The 17,626-nt window shown below is 37.3% G+C and overlaps 1 protein-coding gene across 1 annotated transcript in view; it reads right to left on the bottom strand.

Annotated features, from left to right (window-relative positions):
- Nucleotides 1-17,626, bottom strand: part of NSD2 (nuclear receptor binding SET domain protein 2) — a 99,056-nt gene that overhangs the window by 37,121 nt on the left and 44,309 nt on the right. The window contains 3 exon segments of the mRNA XM_079306846.1: nucleotides 3,122-3,610; nucleotides 3,973-4,139; nucleotides 7,589-7,754. Of these exon segments, the coding sequence (XP_079162972.1) occupies nucleotides 3,122-3,610; nucleotides 3,973-4,139; nucleotides 7,589-7,754 (822 nt within the window).

The following is a 17,626-nucleotide window of genomic DNA, read 5'->3' as shown; positions in this document are numbered from 1 at the left end:
CAGAATTTCCTGTTTCTATCTGGTATAATCCATCTGCATAAAGCTTGAGGAGTACAAACACCTTTGAAAGTCTCTACTCAAAGTCTGATTAAAATCCAACAACTGGATTCACATTATTGAAAGGGAGGAACATAAACCCACAAGATACCCTCCTTCCACAAATCTCACTTCTTCAGGACATGAAATTACCATCAATTTTGACTGTTGTCACAAATGTACAGGTCATTGTGCTCAGTGAGGGCACAGAGCCATTTAATTCTCTGAGAAATAACTAGATTCATTTGGACAAATGAGACACATATTAACATCACCTCCAGTCTCAACAGAGTAAGAATAAAAATGACTTCAGCTGACAAGCAGTACTGTGAAATGACAAGGAAAAGACACTCAGAATTCTTAATGGTGAAGGGACCCTTGCAAATAAGGCCTCCAAGGAAAATGCTCAGTTGTCTTCTCCAAAGTCTCTCTGTTAGTGAAATTATTCCTTAATTTTCCTCACAACAGACTCAAGGCCAAATCAATTCATGTAAACAGTGTAGCTGTCTGCCTCCTACTTGAATGATACCTTTATCTCCAGTTAGAGCCTTCCAATGCTTACTAGGTTTGTATTTTTCACATAACACAAAGCACAAAATACATCTTTACTCCTTTGGTTACAGCACAAAATACTTAATGCGTCACTACAACCACAAAAGTGCTCCAAGCTTTCAGCACCTCCCTCAGGGATGTGGGAAGTGTGTCTCTTAAATCATTAAAAACATTCTCCAGCAGTTAAATAATAATAAAATCAAACTGGTACATGAATCTCACTACCACATAAAACCAGACTCCAAGCAAAACACAGTAGAAATGGCTCTACTTTTAAGAGACCTTGGTATTACTAAAAGCCCTACAAGAGTCTTCAGTCACCCCTTTGACTTCTGTCCCTTCCCAAGAGTGGGGACAGGCAGCCTCCTCAGGGTCTGTGACATTCCTTTTTTCTCAGTTTCTACATGCAAACACTAAGAAAGCCATACACTGAATTCCCCCATGACACCAATAAAAGTAGCTCAAAACCAGGTTTGTTTTTCAGCCAACATTATCACTCTTTCCAAAGCATCAGAACATCTATAACACAGCAAAACAAACTCTTGGTGAAAGTCATGCAAGTTGAACCAGATAAGCCTAACAGAAGGGGACACCTCAAATAGCAGATTTAACACAACCTCCACCTTCCACCAATGGCATGAACCTGCCATTTGAAAAGCAACATGAAAGGCAAAAAGCATAAAGATCTAAACTGGTGTTTCCTCACTTTGCCAGTCAAATTCCAATCAAGACAAAGGGAAGACAGGTTCCTCTGACAATCAGTTAGAGGTATCTGCAGCTTTCACAACCTACTTCTGTTCTACCCACAGAAGTGTTTCTGTACCTGTTAGAATGGATCACACATTCAGGCAGATTTGGGTTTTCATGACAGATCTTATTGAAAGGTATTCTAGGCAGAAATAGGATGCCCTCTCTCCAAAAAAACGTAATATTTTTACACTTATATCCTTCTACTTAAATGTTGTACAACATTAGCCACTATCATCAGTGAAAATTTCAAGTTTAAGAAAATCATTCAATTTCCTGAAATGACACTGAAGGAAAAGCATTTCCTCAATTTCATATATTCTAATAGTTTTCATATTTTCCATCTATTAATTTGAGAATTACAGTATAACCACAGTAGGGAACAATGCCTGATAACTGGCAAAGGAAACAGAAATATCAGAGGCTCAGCATGCCTCTTCTCTGCAAGGCATATTGGGCTAAGAGTCCATAAAGCCAGCCATCATAATCTCATTTCTTCCACAGAACCAATTTTATGTCCCTCACAACTGCAAAAGACTTCTTGCCACATACATGGAAGGCCAAGGTAATTCCCTCTTGCAATGTCACTTACAGAAGAACTGTGAATAGAACTCATGTGTCTCCAACAGATGATTTACCCATACAGCTTTTCACAATTAATATGTCAAAATCTGTATTTAATGGTCTGGCTACAGAACCATTTCCAGTCCAGAGCCAGCAAACTGCAATGCCAATGCTTTTCTCAATTTAACCAAGCCACTGAAAGGTTTATGTAACATTGTGCTCATTTTCATTCTCAGTATTAGCTTAAGTTTCAATGATCTAATAAGATCCCAAGTTGAACCACAACTGACTTTTGTACAACAGAATCTGCTTTCCAATATTTCTTTATGAAGTTTACATCTATTAATTCTTTTCTAATACAAATATACTACAATGAAGTCAACCATTCAGTAGCTAAAGAGTATGACAAAGTCACCACTAACTTCCTGATCCTTCTGTGAGCAACATGTAAGAGTACAAATACAAGAAAATGTAAGATATCACATTAGCTTCAGATCATGGAATAGCACTGCAAATGGAGCAAAAGGTTGTAAGAAGAAAAATTATAGTCCTGATTTTAAAGTAATGAGCTACACCAGCAGTAGTGCTTCTACACCTTTAACAGTCTTCCTAAAAATGTTGATAACAAGGTATTTATTTATTCTACCCTGTAATGGAGAGTAAGTGCTTCAGGAGGACCTAGTTTCTGTCCCAGCAGATTGCATACACTGACAGTGATGGTAAGCAACTTCTCTGGAAGCCCAGCAAAAGGTCCCAGGTAAATAAAGAGGTTTTAAGGCACTCAAAGATAAGGGAACACAAAGAAGCAACTAAGCCATGTCCTCAGAAAGAATGTAAAAGCTGTCTACAGGCAGATTGCCATAAATAGCCTCATCTTTGTTATATTTGCCTGAGTATATATGTATGCATATGCATTATACTGTACATACATTAAAGACAAAATATGGCTAATACAAAGGACTATTAGTTAATGTGGGAAGATATTAACACAACTTTTGCTTGAAATACAAAGGCAGTTACCACTATCTTGTTTATATTGCTCACTTACATTCCCTTCTTTCTCTATTTCTGTCTAGAATAAGATTGATGCGGGCATACCTCGTCAAACCCAGAATACTATGGATTGTGCAGTAATAACTAATTTTTGTTTACTACAGAAGTTTCTTCAAGTACAGAAATGAGAAGAGGCAATCAATAATAATAACAGCTGAAAGAGACTAACCTCATCTCTGTACTTCTGACAAAAGACCAAAAACTGAGATACTGCATCGCCCTTTCTGCTTCGTGGGGTAGACGCTGGAGTTTTCTTTCTATTGAGAGGGGAGCCTATCCCTCTTTTGGATTCTGACTGTTCAGATGACTTTTGAGGAGTAGTATTCTTATCCTCCAACTGACTGCTCTCTTGTGCATCATCATCAGCAGACAGTTTTGATGTCCTTCTCCTCCTCTTGCTAGGAATGCCATCATTCATCGATTTCAGATCTGGAGTGGTTTCTTCATTTGAGTAGGATGACTCATCCATCTCCTCCAAGGGCTCTGCAGCAATGCCAACCTCCTTGGCCACTCGAGGATTGAGGTGAGGTCTGTCCCTGACATAGATGAAGGTGTACTTGGCCCTGCGCTCCTCCGGTGTCATGCCCACGGCTTCGCTGGCTTGCTGCACGCCCATCTCCCACTGCGGCCGCAGCTTCCCCGACACCGGCTTCAGCATCTGCGAGAGAGACAGCGCGTCAGGAACCTGCCCTGTGCTCTCAAAGTGCTGGCAGCAACACAAAGCAATCCCAAGAGACTAACTGCCATGCAGAGTTCTAACTCAGAGATCAGATGGAGCTGTATTTGATAGTACTGATACCACACATCAATCCATGGCAAAGCAGAGGAGTGCTCATTTTTACTGAGTAACAAACAGTGGTGAATCACCCCATCTTTTGCATCTATAAATGGGAAATAAAACTGCAGGATCCTGTAAAACAAGCTGTCTTTAAGCTTTTTATAATACCTGTTTATATCTGTACACACCTGTAATGCTAACATAAAAAGCTCCAAATCTCGCCTGATTTGGTAACCTCTTACCTTTATTTTCTCTGCTTTAGTGAGGGCTTGTCTTGCACTCTCTTGGCATAATTGTTCAAACTGGTCTTTTTCTTTGAAGGGCACCAGGCTCTTCTCAAATATCCAGGCTCGCTCTGGGGCATCTCCAAAAAACTGAACGTGATATTGACGAAAACTCTTTTTCTGTCCTGAAAATTTAAAAAAAATGTGTATTTAAGATATAGACACTGGTCTGTATCTTAGACCTAAAGGCTCTGCATTTTCAGACTTCAAGACTGTAAGCTGCTACAGTTTCCATAACAAAAGCACAATAAAACTAGATAATCTTTCAAAAACCCACTTAAACAAGCCTGAAAGTCTCTGAGATATAATGTATGAATAAGTCTGATCCAAAAGCTCAATAGTTTAACTCCCAGCAAGAACATGCTTGGCTGAATTAACTCCAGGTTACAATCATCTGTCAGTTTCCCATGTTTATTAAGTTTACATGCAGGTCTGGGTGTTGCTGAAAATGAACTTAGCACTCATTCTCAAAGAACACTGAGAAAGTTCCACAGCTTGGAGAGCCTAAGCACTCAGCCTCCTCTCTGAGTCTCCTAAACTTTATCTTTTAGTATTCTTAAACAGAGACACATACTTAATCTGGTTTTAACCCTTGCAATCAAAACTTCATAATAATAAAGATTTTTCAGGAATCAAATCAGTAAAGGATTCAGCTGGCTGAAGGGAGAGTTTTAAAACCTAAGTACGAAACATTTTTTCCTCTAAAACTATAAGTATTCCCTTTTATCCCTGAGAAAACAAGAGGAATATTGTCTCACTGTGGTATGATACAGGCACACAACCTTCCCCTTCCAAAGGTCTCAACTATTCTACAGAGTAGGCAAAGAAACCACTCTCAAAATTCAAAGGGTTTATAGTTAACAATTAATTTTTAAAATGGCAGAGGTAAGAGACTATACTTAAGATGTCCTCTAGCACCTTGTTCATTAGAACTTGTAGATTTGCTAAGCAATGGCCTTGTTTAAAAATAGAAATGGTTTTCCAAAGTCAATCCTACTAGATTAATTAAGCTCCCTGCAGTATCTGTGGTTCCTCCAGTGCCACCACACCAGTCTGTCCAACACACAGAGTCAGAGGAACTCAGGTAAGGATGGACACCAGCACATACAAGTAACACCCCCAGTTCTCTGTTACAGGTGACTTCCAACCAAGTCTAGATTCCATTAGGTTATTCATACACTGCATGTCTTCAGGCTTAGTCACCAAAGAGATCTAGTTGATTGCTTCATACACTAATTTTGGGGTTTCTAGAGTTAGAAAGAACTCTCTTTTCATGGTGATTCAGCCAATGGTTATTTGATTAAATCTTGTAAAATGTGGTATCTGGAAGGGTAAAATGAAATCAACCTAATTAATGGTATGAGCAAAAATTTTAACAGATACATGTAATGTTTTATAACAATTACAAACTTACACTATATATAAAAACATCTTTGAGAACTACAAGAACAATGATGACTCATCTGAGACCAACATGAAAATCTAGAGGAAAGTCTTGGGATTGTACACATCACACATCCAATCATCAGTCTAACATTATGTTCCAGTGTTGCACAGTCAGGAACAATTCTCTTGCACAGTAATTTGTGCTCATCAAGAAAATGTTTAACTAGTGACTACAGAGCTCTTATGACTTAACCTCTCTATTTTACCAGGATGCTCTGGCTGGATACAGAGATGCACCTGTAAAGATCTGCCACAGCCCATCTGCCAAGCAGGCAGACACTGTGATTTTTTTGCATTGTAATGCTAAACAGCTGTAACTGCCTAATTAAGATGACTAAATAACAGTGCCTACTATAGGAGTCACTGAACCTAATGGAAAATCTTCAGGTATCCTCTGAGACTTCAACTTGTACCAATGCTCCTGGATAAAATCATGGCATTCACTAATGGTTGTTACATAGGGAAACTTAATTTTTGGCCCACAAAATCCTGACACAACTAGTTGTTGGCAGTTTGGGAGTGTTCTGGGAACCCACCACTCCCCTGGTGTTTCTCTGTATCTGAGCATCTGTGGTTGACCACAGCCAGAGACAGGATATTCAATGAGATGGAGCTTTACCAGACTCAGTACAGACTTTATTACATAAAAATGTGCTTCCCACAAGTTGAGAGTTATTAATATTTTTATCAAGCCTAATCAGCTGGAATGATTAAATCAAGTATCAACATCCAGAAACTCAGACTGCTTATAAATACTTCATCCTAACCATAGAAATGAGAAATACAGAGATGCAGCTCAGTATTTCTACAACTCCCTGATGAAAGATCTTTTCTTTTTGCAAGAAGATACTTTTGATAGTGCCTAAATAATAAAGAGTAGGTGGAAGGTAAGACTGGAAATACCTACTTGTGGAAATAACACACATTAGAGTGCATTTAGTAGTCAGGATGGCTGCCCAGACCCTGACTAAACAAACTCCTCAAGGAAAAGGCAAGCCCAATTCCAGAGCAATATTAGAAATCACCATCATTACCATGATTTCAAAGAGAGGGAAATCAACATTACACAGTACATGGGCCCTTCTTTCTGTTTGTGCTCCACAGGCTGCATTCAGCCATTTGGTACTGGGTTTTGCTGGGTCTGTTTCTATAGATTCTGATAAAGATGTACCACAAAGATTTCTGATAATGAACACAAACCTCACAGAGTAATTGACAGGAACAAATAAATATCTACTACTCTCAAAATCCATCTCTTTATGTCATAATACATCTAATAATCCAAAGACTAAAAATGACAGGGACTGCCTGATCCAAACTCTGAAAGATTGCTACAAGGAAAATGTGTCTGAGGAGTCTATAATAACCATTCCATAACTGTATTATGAATCCTTGAAAAGGTTCTCAAGAAGCTATTTAGTTTACTACCAATTTTGAATCTATATAATCCCAGAGAGATTCATTCACCCATTGTTTAAAACCTCTTATGAATGAGATCAGACCATTTCTCTGGGCAATCCACCCCAATGCCTTACTGCCTCCAACCACACCAACTCTTTCTTAATGTGTAGTCTAAATATTTATTGCTACTAAGCCTCAGAAGTTTCAGGAAACAGAATAGAGAACAAAGATACAAATGATATTAAGAAATTGTACAAATTCATACCTAAAAATTTCACTTGCACTTGGTAGTTCCTGCATTTAAAATCAACCAATATTATCAGAAGATATCAGTATTGACTACGTATCAGAGAAAATTTAGCTGCCTGAATTATGGATTGCTTTTAGAAAACCATAATCATCAGGAATATTTAATTCCCATCAGCTTTAATAAAATTTTCAGCCTGTATCAATTCACCAAGCATCTCCACAAAAACAATGAAAAACACAATCAGGTTTGGGTTTTTTTCTTTTTTTAACGAAACTCCACACAGTTTGACAGATCACAATTCTGGTACCTTTCAGAGAACATTTGAGTTAAAAGACACACTACTATATGCTCAAGAATAGCATTTACATGACTTTAACATTCCTGTTGACAACAAGTTGCTGATCAACTGCATAGATGAAGAACAGAATTTTTCCAAAGCAATCATTTTGTATACCTGAAGAAATCTGAACTACATACCTTTTAGTTTAGTGTAGGCATGGAGAACAGGATCAGCAGAAACCATACATGGCCACCATGGGAAACCAGACACTTTTGACCACACTAGATCTCCTATATTATATTTCAACAGATGGACTTTTTCCTCTTTGATGGTACTTTGAGCTGCATCTCTCTTAGAAGGAACCTTAAAAGATAAAAAGAAAAAAAAAAAACAAAACCCCAAACTGATCATCAACTTTTTTCAGATATGCACAGTGGTAATAGAAGGAGGAAAATAAGAAATAGTTTATAAGAATAAAGTGCTGCCATGTTTGCTAGTAAACAATAATTGCATTTCATGTGTAATGAAAACTTTAAGTCATAGCTTTTGTTCTCTAACAGTGAAAAAAATCCACATTCCAGTTACAGTTTTGTTTTAAATTAGAAATATTGGCAAGTAAGCTGTTGCTTGCCTTTATCTTTTCACATGACTGCTGAGAGAACATCAGGAATGCTTACTTTGATTTCAAATCCATTACCTGAGCACTGGATGTAGATGTGGAAAAGTCAACCTCCCTCTGTATTGAATATTATTAATCAAGTTAAGTGCTACAGACACAAATGTACTATTAGATTAAAAAAAAAAAAAAACCTCAAAAAACCAAAACCAAACAAAAATCCCAGACTAGAACAGACTGAAATACTGTCTTTATGTATGAGTAGAAACTACATAAATTACCAGCTTTAAAACCCCAAGAAGCTGTTTGTTCACCTATTGAGAACTTGCAACATGAACCATTCCCCACATACTTTTGTGAGATTTTTTCTGTTCCAGTTCTAGCAGTAAAAGTTAGTGAGTGCTCTGTTGATGCTCTAAAGCTATTTTAGCTATTGGAATACAATGACAGAACTATTTCCACTTCAAGGGATAGATTTAGCTACAAGGGTGTTTCATGTTCCTCTATGACAGACACATTTTTACTACATCATAACAAAGCTCAGCACCACAGACATCTATTCACCAACTAAAAACATTTCACAGAGTTAGCTGCATGTTGTCTTTTTGGTTTTATCAGTTCTACTTGATATTAACAGAGTGCACCTTTACCTAGGTAAGCACTAACTGTAAAAAAGCACAGAAGGTGGCTCATTACAGGCATATCATATATTTTATAAAATCACGAATTTTGAATCTCCTCTTTAATTTTCTAGTACTAAACTTATATGCAACATTTATAATTCATCTTGCAAAGTACAGCTCATCATTCAGAAGGCAGTTAAAATTCAATTAAAAGTGGCAAGAGGAAAGAAAGAAGATGGTCAAGAAAGCAGAAATCTAGAATTTAGAAACAAGTACTTGGGAGCACTACACTGAACCAGAGTAGCTCACTTCACCTTGTACAGGTTTTCAACTAAAATCTTTGATGTGCTGCAACTGTATAGAGATTTATTTGCAATTCAAACACTGGTACATCCAGTCAAAACCCCTGAAATTCAGCCTATTCAGAAATCAATTTCTCAAAGCCTTTAAAGCTCTGCTTGGTAAACACACATGAGCCATGTCCTCTGATTGCTGGGGACAATTACTCATCCAGTGATTCAGCTTTTCTGATGAATTCAGACTTGGCTCATGTGACTCCAGCTGGAGCTATGTTCCCATGTCTCAAGGTTTTTGGCTCTCTGAGGATTCTCTAAGACTGTCAGAAAACCCCTCCTGTGAGTTTGCCTCAAGTCCAGCACTTTCAACAGACCTAAAAGATTCCAGGCAGATGTGAAAAATCAAATGCTCTTTCTAGCAGTTAAACATGATGTGAAAAGTTATGCTTAGAAGCTAAAAATTAAGAAGCCCATATGCCAGGGGCAGGTCTGGAAATACAACCCTAACATACACAAACTTCAGCATTTCAACTGAAGAGGTAGGATGAAATTTTTTTTCAATGAGTCAACTTTTCAGAAATGCGAAAGTTACTCAGTAGTCTGAAACTCATTTTTAATTTATGACTCCCTGTATTATTCAGAAAGTGCAACTAAGCTGCAAAGATTTATGACTCCAGTCTGGGAGGGAGCTGGCTGGAATAATGCAAAGGCTCTAGCAGTGCTTCTAACTGCAGGATACTATAAAAGGGGTGGCTGTACAGGGGTGAATGTCACATTCCAATGTGTCTACAAGCACTTCACAAAATTTTAGAAATGCCTAGAATTATTTTAATGTATTGTATCATGATAAAAAAACTTGAAAATGACAGGCTCTGACAATACCTGCAAGGTTTAACTATAGCAGGTTTGGTGCACTTATGTTTTTTTCTATTGAAAAAACATTCATATTTTAAAAGAATGGCAAAATACAGCACAGCATTCTAAATCAATGGAGCTCTCATATGAGATTTTTTAAAAGTCTATAGAAAATGTCACCACTTTCTCACTTCCATCTTACTTTCCCACACCATTCTGGTTTAGTTTGATCTTCTCATTTTGGGAATTTCTCTGATGTATTCAATAGGTACCTCAGCAGTAAACAATGAGGTGCAATTCCTGGCATGCACTTTGGACATGTAGCTGTAGGACATCAACAGTTTCTTCACTACTTCCTCTCAGAAACATTTTTGCAAACCAAAAATGCAAAATACATGCAATATACATGCAGTCATACATAGAGATTTTACTTAAGTATCCAGTTAGGATTATTTTAATTATTAATGTGAGGGGAGAAAGAAATTACTTCTAAACAAATTTGCCACCCAATTTCCTCAGGTATCTCTCTTCCCATACAATGAGGAATGAAGCATCTTTATTAGATGCATTTTTAAAGAACAGGAGATCACCGCCAAGTTACAAAGTGGTACAGAAAAAAAGGTAATTTGGTTTGCAGGGTTTTTTTTTCTTCCAAAAGAAACAGAAATCCTTGTTTAGGGAAGTCTGAGCTCGTAAGACAGCACAGGGCATGTGAGTGCAGCCATGGAAGATGGAGAGGCAGGGCCAGGAGCACAGTCTGTGAGCTGGGAGCACCTCCTGCAAGGCATGACCAATTCCTCCTGTCATGATATTCAAACAAACAAATTTAGATAGGAGACTCCTGGTTTAGAACCCAACCATGAAGAAGGGTAAGATCACACAAAATTAAACTATTCTGAAACACCTCCCCCTCAAATTCTAGCTCGTTTGTGTCTTTTTTATGGCTTTTTATTTCTTGAAATTGTTCTCACCTGTAATTAGATCTCCTACCCATTAATGTCAGGCAACAGGCTTCCTGTGCTGCAGAGGAGCACAGAAAACTCTCTGATTCTGTCACTGCTAAGTAAGTCTGGACTGCCCTGCACATGCCCCATCTCATGACCTTTTACTGCAGTTTTGTCAGAATGAAAAACACTTAACTGCAGAATTTCATCCACCTCTCCTTCCTTAATTACAGGCAAGCATTGCAGCCTGAGGAACTCCCACCTCAGCCACCCCAGTCATCATCTTAGCCTCAAACTCTCAATCAGTTATTCTAAACATCAGACATAAATAGCTTGTGATTACTTTTCTACTTTAAGGAATTTGAGGATTTTGCTCCTGTTTCAACATGAGACTGCAGAGAATTCACCTACATAGGGAACACTGAGGTGAGGAGGTGATGACTCCCACACAGAATAATCCTAACACTGCCATTCCACAGGCATTGCACTACTCAGTGTGCAGACACAGAAATTACTGAATTTCTGGAGTAATGAAACAAAGGCAGCTCGATGGATTTCAAGTTTATTTTGTCCAGGAGGATGTGGAGTGTGAAAATCGAATAATTACTTTATAGCAAAGTTTTCCTTTGAGAAATTATGACTTGAAGAGAAGCAGAATCCTCAAAAAACTCATCTGGGCCAGCAGCTGCAATGGCTGAGAAGGACTGAAAAATAACCCAAAATTTAACATGCCTTTCCTCTTTCCTTAGCATATGACAGATTTATTTGTCATTCCCTCAGCACTTTCACAAGCAATGAGTGACAGGCAGATTGACAAGAATTTACAACGCTGCTGTCAACATTCTACCAGCCCAAAGAAGAGGCTTGGCCATAGAAAACACTAGAATTTAATTAACTTTGGCTACACTGCTCAAAAGAAACCAATCAACTTCCATTTAGTTCTAATCTGCCTAAGGAAAATAATGAGACAATAACACACCATGAATAATAGGTAATTTCTAAACTTAAAAGTATCTTAAAATGTACCTTAAAATTTAAGGACAACAACTTTAATGTATTGAGAGCTTTAGGTTTGCTGGCAGACTGTTAAAAAACACTATGATTAGTGTTTAGTAAACAAAGTAGAAAGGTAATTTTTTTAAAAAACACCTGGGAGGCTTATTAGGTGGTGTCAGATTGAGATGACTTTATCCCTTTCAAAATTAATCAGTGATGTTTTATGTATATTCCATCTGTTTTGTGTATATATGCTCATGTGCACACATATGCAAGGAATTATAACCCTTCAAAATTATTGCAAATCACCTTGAGCATCAAAGAACTACTACTTCACTAGCTTGAAAAACTATAGAAATCATTAAAAAAATTTTTTTCCTGATAATTGTCATAAAGGGATTATACTAATATTGGACAAAAAAGTACTAACCACTAAGACAAGTGAAGCCAATAAATGCTCTTTTCTGTTTAATGTAACTAGGAAGTACATATTGAATAAAACTGCAGACATCTGGTATTTCCCTTTACATTTCCAATTCAGTTTCTCTCTGTACCAATGAACTTCCACTTTCACTATAACAGAAGACCCTGCCACAAACACAGACTGCTGGAGGTCCAGTTGCAGACCAGAATAAAAACAAAGCTCCTCACATTACAAAGAACTAAACCAAAATAATCAAGGCCCCTAAACAGAATATATACAATTAAAATATATTTTGAATTGAAGTTAGAACACACAAACTTAGTCAAACCTATTTCTTTCCCATGAAAAAAGCTAAGATTGGTTGCTGACCAAACACACATTATTTTTATTTTCCTGCTATCTGCTTGTGCTGTGCTTTGTCAGCTAGAACTCCTATTGACCCTCATGGACCCATGTAACGAAAATAAAAGTGAAAATGTTTTGTCTTGTCTTGCCTGTCTATCTGCACAGATAGAGAATTAAGGAAATGGTTATAGAAAAAAACTTCATTCCTTTTGGTGTGCTGATGTGTTTGGATAAGAAGGGAGCAACAGAACAGGAAAGATTAATTTTTGTAACATTTTGCCACTTGAATTCCCCAATGACTAAGGACATTATAACCTAAAACCAAAAAAAAAAAAAAAACAAAGTAAAAGGAGAACAATCCCATGCTTTCCTTCCTCAGAAAACCACCATAACAATTATGTACTGAGAAAAGCTCTTGTTTCATGAAAAATTCCAGAATTTCTTATGCCAAAAGACAAATCAACACTGAGTGTTCAGCCCAAGGAACCCAGGATGCAGCTGCTGTCCCCAGGAGTGCTGCCCTGTCCCTGCACACACAGAAAAAACCTCATTAACTCAAATCACTTCAAACTCCAAAACTACAACTACAGCTGATCAAAAGCAAAGCAAACTCTTCAATATGTACTGTTGCTTCAAATAAAAAATGTGGTAACTTAAGTCTGTTAAGAAATGGCCAGTGCTCATTCTAAGTGACTCTGTCTATAAAAATACAGTATCCTCACAACTCTTACTGCTTAAGTGGTTTTTAATTTTTTTTTTTAATTATAATTCACACATTATAATAAATCTGTTTATCCCCAAAGGGCCTGAGAGGCCCTTTGTTTATCCAAATAGCTCCCACCTTCTGGGATGTGGGGGAGTATATTCAGATAGTAAATGACAAGTCATTGAATACATTAAGAATAAAACTATTTTGTCACTTGTTATATTCTGTTCACTACCTAATGGAAGAACTCTGTGCAATTCATACTTGGCAAACCACTGCCTACAGAGAGAATGTTTCAGGCAGAAGAGGAAGGAGTAAACAGAACCTCACAAGATTAAGGAAAATGTGGAATTATTACTACAAAGTGGAGAAATAAAGAAAGAAGCAGTGAACTGGCAAAGTTTTATGTTCCATCTCCAATAAAACAGAAGAGGACACTTCAACAGAGCATTCAAAAGACTGCAACTCCCAAAAGGCCATTGCATCCATATCTGCACAATTAAATCTGCAACAACCTCATAAAATATACAGTGAGGTAAAGACTACTGAGGGGAAGAGGACATGAAATGTCTCCTTCAAAACAGAAAAGCAAACAAACTCTATTCTGAATTGGCTTGCTAAGTTTTCCAGATTTGTAATTGTTTTATACCGAACTAGAGATTTAACTAAAATCTTCCAAATTCAATTTTGAGAGCAATTACATTAAATGCATTTCATCAAATTCTCTTTCATTTTCTTCTATTGCTAACCACTTACTCAATTTCTTCTATTACTAAATGGGGGTCAAATCTGATAGTATGAAAAATTATGTTTGCAGAAGACAATATATTTTCATCTTCCTGCCACAGCCCAGATTTCTTTTCTCCCCTCAATGTGCTTAGATAGTAAAATAGTGTGAAAAAATGCAGAAGAAAATCACTGCAGATCTGAAAACTCTTCTATGCTGGCTGAGGTTGTTTGAAACTACATATTAAGTTTTATGACAATGGGTTTGTTTCCTCTGTTTCTTCCCACAAACTCATCTAAAGCAGTTATTGAACAGCAGGTTGAGTATTACCATGCAGGACCCTTCTCTCCAGGAGGGAAAGCAAACAAAGGACAATAAAATTCATTTAAGTTTAGACAGGAATTCAGAATGCAGGTTGTAGATTTTAAAACAAGACAGAAGCTCAAATTTGTCTTTCAAATTAAGCAGTAAATTCCTAGTTTCATTTAAATTCTTTTTTTTTTTTTTTTTGTCTGGCTTTGGTTCCCTCATTAGCAAGTCTCTAGCAGATGAGAAAATTTCACTTAAAAACAAATCTGTCTACTGAAACCAGCAGTCCTCCTTTACCCAAACACTGTATAAGCAAGTATTTCAGACATAAACTTAACATGATATTTTAGTAACTAGGACACAACTCAGAGTAGAGTTGAAGAGAAACAGATTAAATCACTCACAGATTGAGTAAAATTTGAGTTCTGGAGCACTTCCCAATCCTCAATCTTTCTTAAAAATGTGGAGATTAGTTTCTTTCAGCTGTTTTACTGAATTTCTGCATTTTTATTTAGATGCCCTCCTAAATTTTAAGTTACTAGCTTATTAATGAAAGGTTCCACGTTTCAGAAATTTAAACTAGATAATGTTTGATCAGAATGAATAAACCCACCTTTTATACTGAGTATCAGAAAAAGATTTCTGCTTATATCCCATGTATGTAACCTTCACCCACTCTGAAAGGTTTAAACTTTTGATGTGGTATCTGGGTATGTAAGAGAGTGTGGATACAAGATGCTACAGAAGTCTGTAAAAACATAACTGTAGAGCCATGAAGAACTCTGGCATGAGAGATGATTACTGCTGAACAATTTCCATATGAACTTCACACAGGATAGCAGAATGAAAGCTAAATCATCTCAGCATACCTACAGATTTTCAGAATGCCATATCCATATGTAGCTGGTTATCTGCATGTACCATGATTTCACATTCCTCAAGATGAGAATCTCTAAGAGGACCTTATCTTCAGCACTTTTCTACACCCTTACAGATCTTCCCAAGACACTTTCTGAACAGGTAATCTCCTCTTGGCAGCTCACAAACATCCAGGAGAGCTATTTTGACATAGTCCAAGTATTACTTTGCTTTATAGATCAGACCTTTAAAATGAATTCCCACACCTGAGAAGTTTCACAGGTTGTTACTTATACCTAGCAGGTCCTCCTCTTCTACAGATGAAATGCCAAATCAGTGGTTAAGAGGCCTGAGACAGGTAGGGGGAAGACAACCAAGAAAATGCTGAACAGATGACATTACTTTAACCTGGCAATGCTGAAGCTTATTTCTGAAACATCCTTGATTTCCAGCAACACAAATATACAAAAAAACCTGGGAAACCCCAACTCCATGTAAATGTTTAAACAGGGCAATCTTTGCAGTGCAAAATCATGATGTACAGAACCAAAGTGCTGTCAATTCCACCAGAACTAAGCTTCCAGATTGTTTCACTTCATCACAAGAATCCACAACATACACTCAAGTTGACATTTATTTACCAAATAAACAAGGCAGCAAAAAATAAACAAAATCAAGCTTTTCTAGCAATAGTTGCTGCTGTGAGGTCATAAATTCCCTTCCTCACACAAGCACAGCACAGCTTGTTTAACAAAGATATGAGCAAGATCGAGTTTTCCCTCTTCCAGTGAGGTTCCAAAATAGTACTTTTTAAAAATGGTCCTTCTGAGAAGGGGATTAATTTCTGAATGATGACAACCTACAGTTTTAGCTACTGCCCTTTTATCATGCATGGGAGCACAACTCTTGTAGGTACTTTAGGTATTTGCAGAAAGCAAAACTATGAAAGTTAGCTCAGTTGGATCTCTTTATTTCTAATAGAAAGTTATGAAAGATGGTAATAGACAAACATTAAATTAGTGTCTGTGGACAAAGACCTCTATTGGAGAACCCAAAGTTCATCTGCCCTACATGAAATCCAACCTAAAACAAGGAAACTTGTAAAGGAGGCTGAACCCACTGCTCCAAGACAGATCAAAATATTTTGCTTCTGCTACTTTGCCTAAGGTTTTCTAAAAAATATCTTTCTTTCTTGACAGAAGGGGGCTATAAGGGCCAGAAATTACATCTGGTACAGATCACTAATGTTTCCCAAATATCTGCCTGCAAATCCATCCAAGTAACACAACCCTGAACTGCAGATCTAACTCCTTGCTACATGTGAGACTCAGACATGCATTATTTTGGTTAAGCAGAACACTGAGCAGAGCAACAGAAAGGCTTTTCCCTTATCTTGGATAGAAAAAGCCCCAGTGAAACAAGCAGCAAATTCTTTGCCAAACCAACCTATAATGGTTAAGACAGGAGGAGGAAAAGGAAAAGGTGAGACTTTAAATCATTTAAATTGTGACATTACCTGTGCAATGACTGAGAATAAATCTGGTCAGTTTATAAAACCAGAAACTGCCATTAATCTCTCAACACCATCTGCTGCTGACATGTAAAGGGAAGTTATTTCTTCCAAAGATGGCTTACTCACCACTTTACTTCATCTGTCATGTCCACCACAATGCCCAAAAGAACAAGATAAAATAGAAAAAGCTTTGGAATGCACAAATCAATGATAAATATAAAAAAAATGAAAGAGATGCTCACATTTTTTGAATTTGACTTAGCTGCATCTGGTCAGCTCTTTTCTTTTTTAGTGTTCAGAAGGAGTCAGGAATCAATCATATGCTAAGTATTACTTATAATGAAAAATAATGGAATTCAGAACAATATAGAAAATCATTAACATGCCACTGTATGCATTCACCAGACATTTGTATTTTGAATGTTCTCTATTGTTTTGGCTCCTTATTCTAAAAAACCCCACAAGACAGCAGAACCCAAATGGCAGCACAATTCAGACACAGGGTAACACGAATCACATTCTGGAATTGCTTCTGTAATATGTGGAACAACACACTAGGACTGGTCAAGGTGAAATTAAGAATTTTGAAGAGCAGGTTTGTGAGAAATCCATGCAACAATCAGTATAATAGAAGTCCATGATCCCAGTCTCTATTATTATGGGAGGATCTAGCAAAATGGGTAGGTAGCAATTGAAAAGGTGAAAGAGCTGCTCTATTGCCCTGTTACTTAATGTACTGGATTGAAAAAGCTCACACTGGCTCAAAAAGAACCCGAGGTCTCCTTCCATTAATTTAGCCATCTACAGCCATTAAATACAAAGTCACCAGCTCCAGGAACCTGTGAGTCACAAACTGCTGGAGGCTGAATATGCTCAAAAGGAGCATCACCCCATGATTTGAGGTATCTGTACTCTCCATTATGCCTCTCCCACTGAACCCTACCCTGAGCTGAGGTGCTGAATCAAATGGCTCCTTGATCCAACTTGGTGCTATTCTTAGATAATATTTTAGTCAACACTTCA

The sequence above is a fragment of the Erithacus rubecula genome (assembly GCF_903797595.1).
Source record: "Erithacus rubecula genome assembly, chromosome: 5".
Taxonomy (NCBI): Eukaryota; Metazoa; Chordata; class Aves; order Passeriformes; family Muscicapidae; genus Erithacus; species Erithacus rubecula.
Note: the sequence above shows the minus strand (reverse complement) of the source record. Positions and strands in the feature narration are given on the sequence as shown.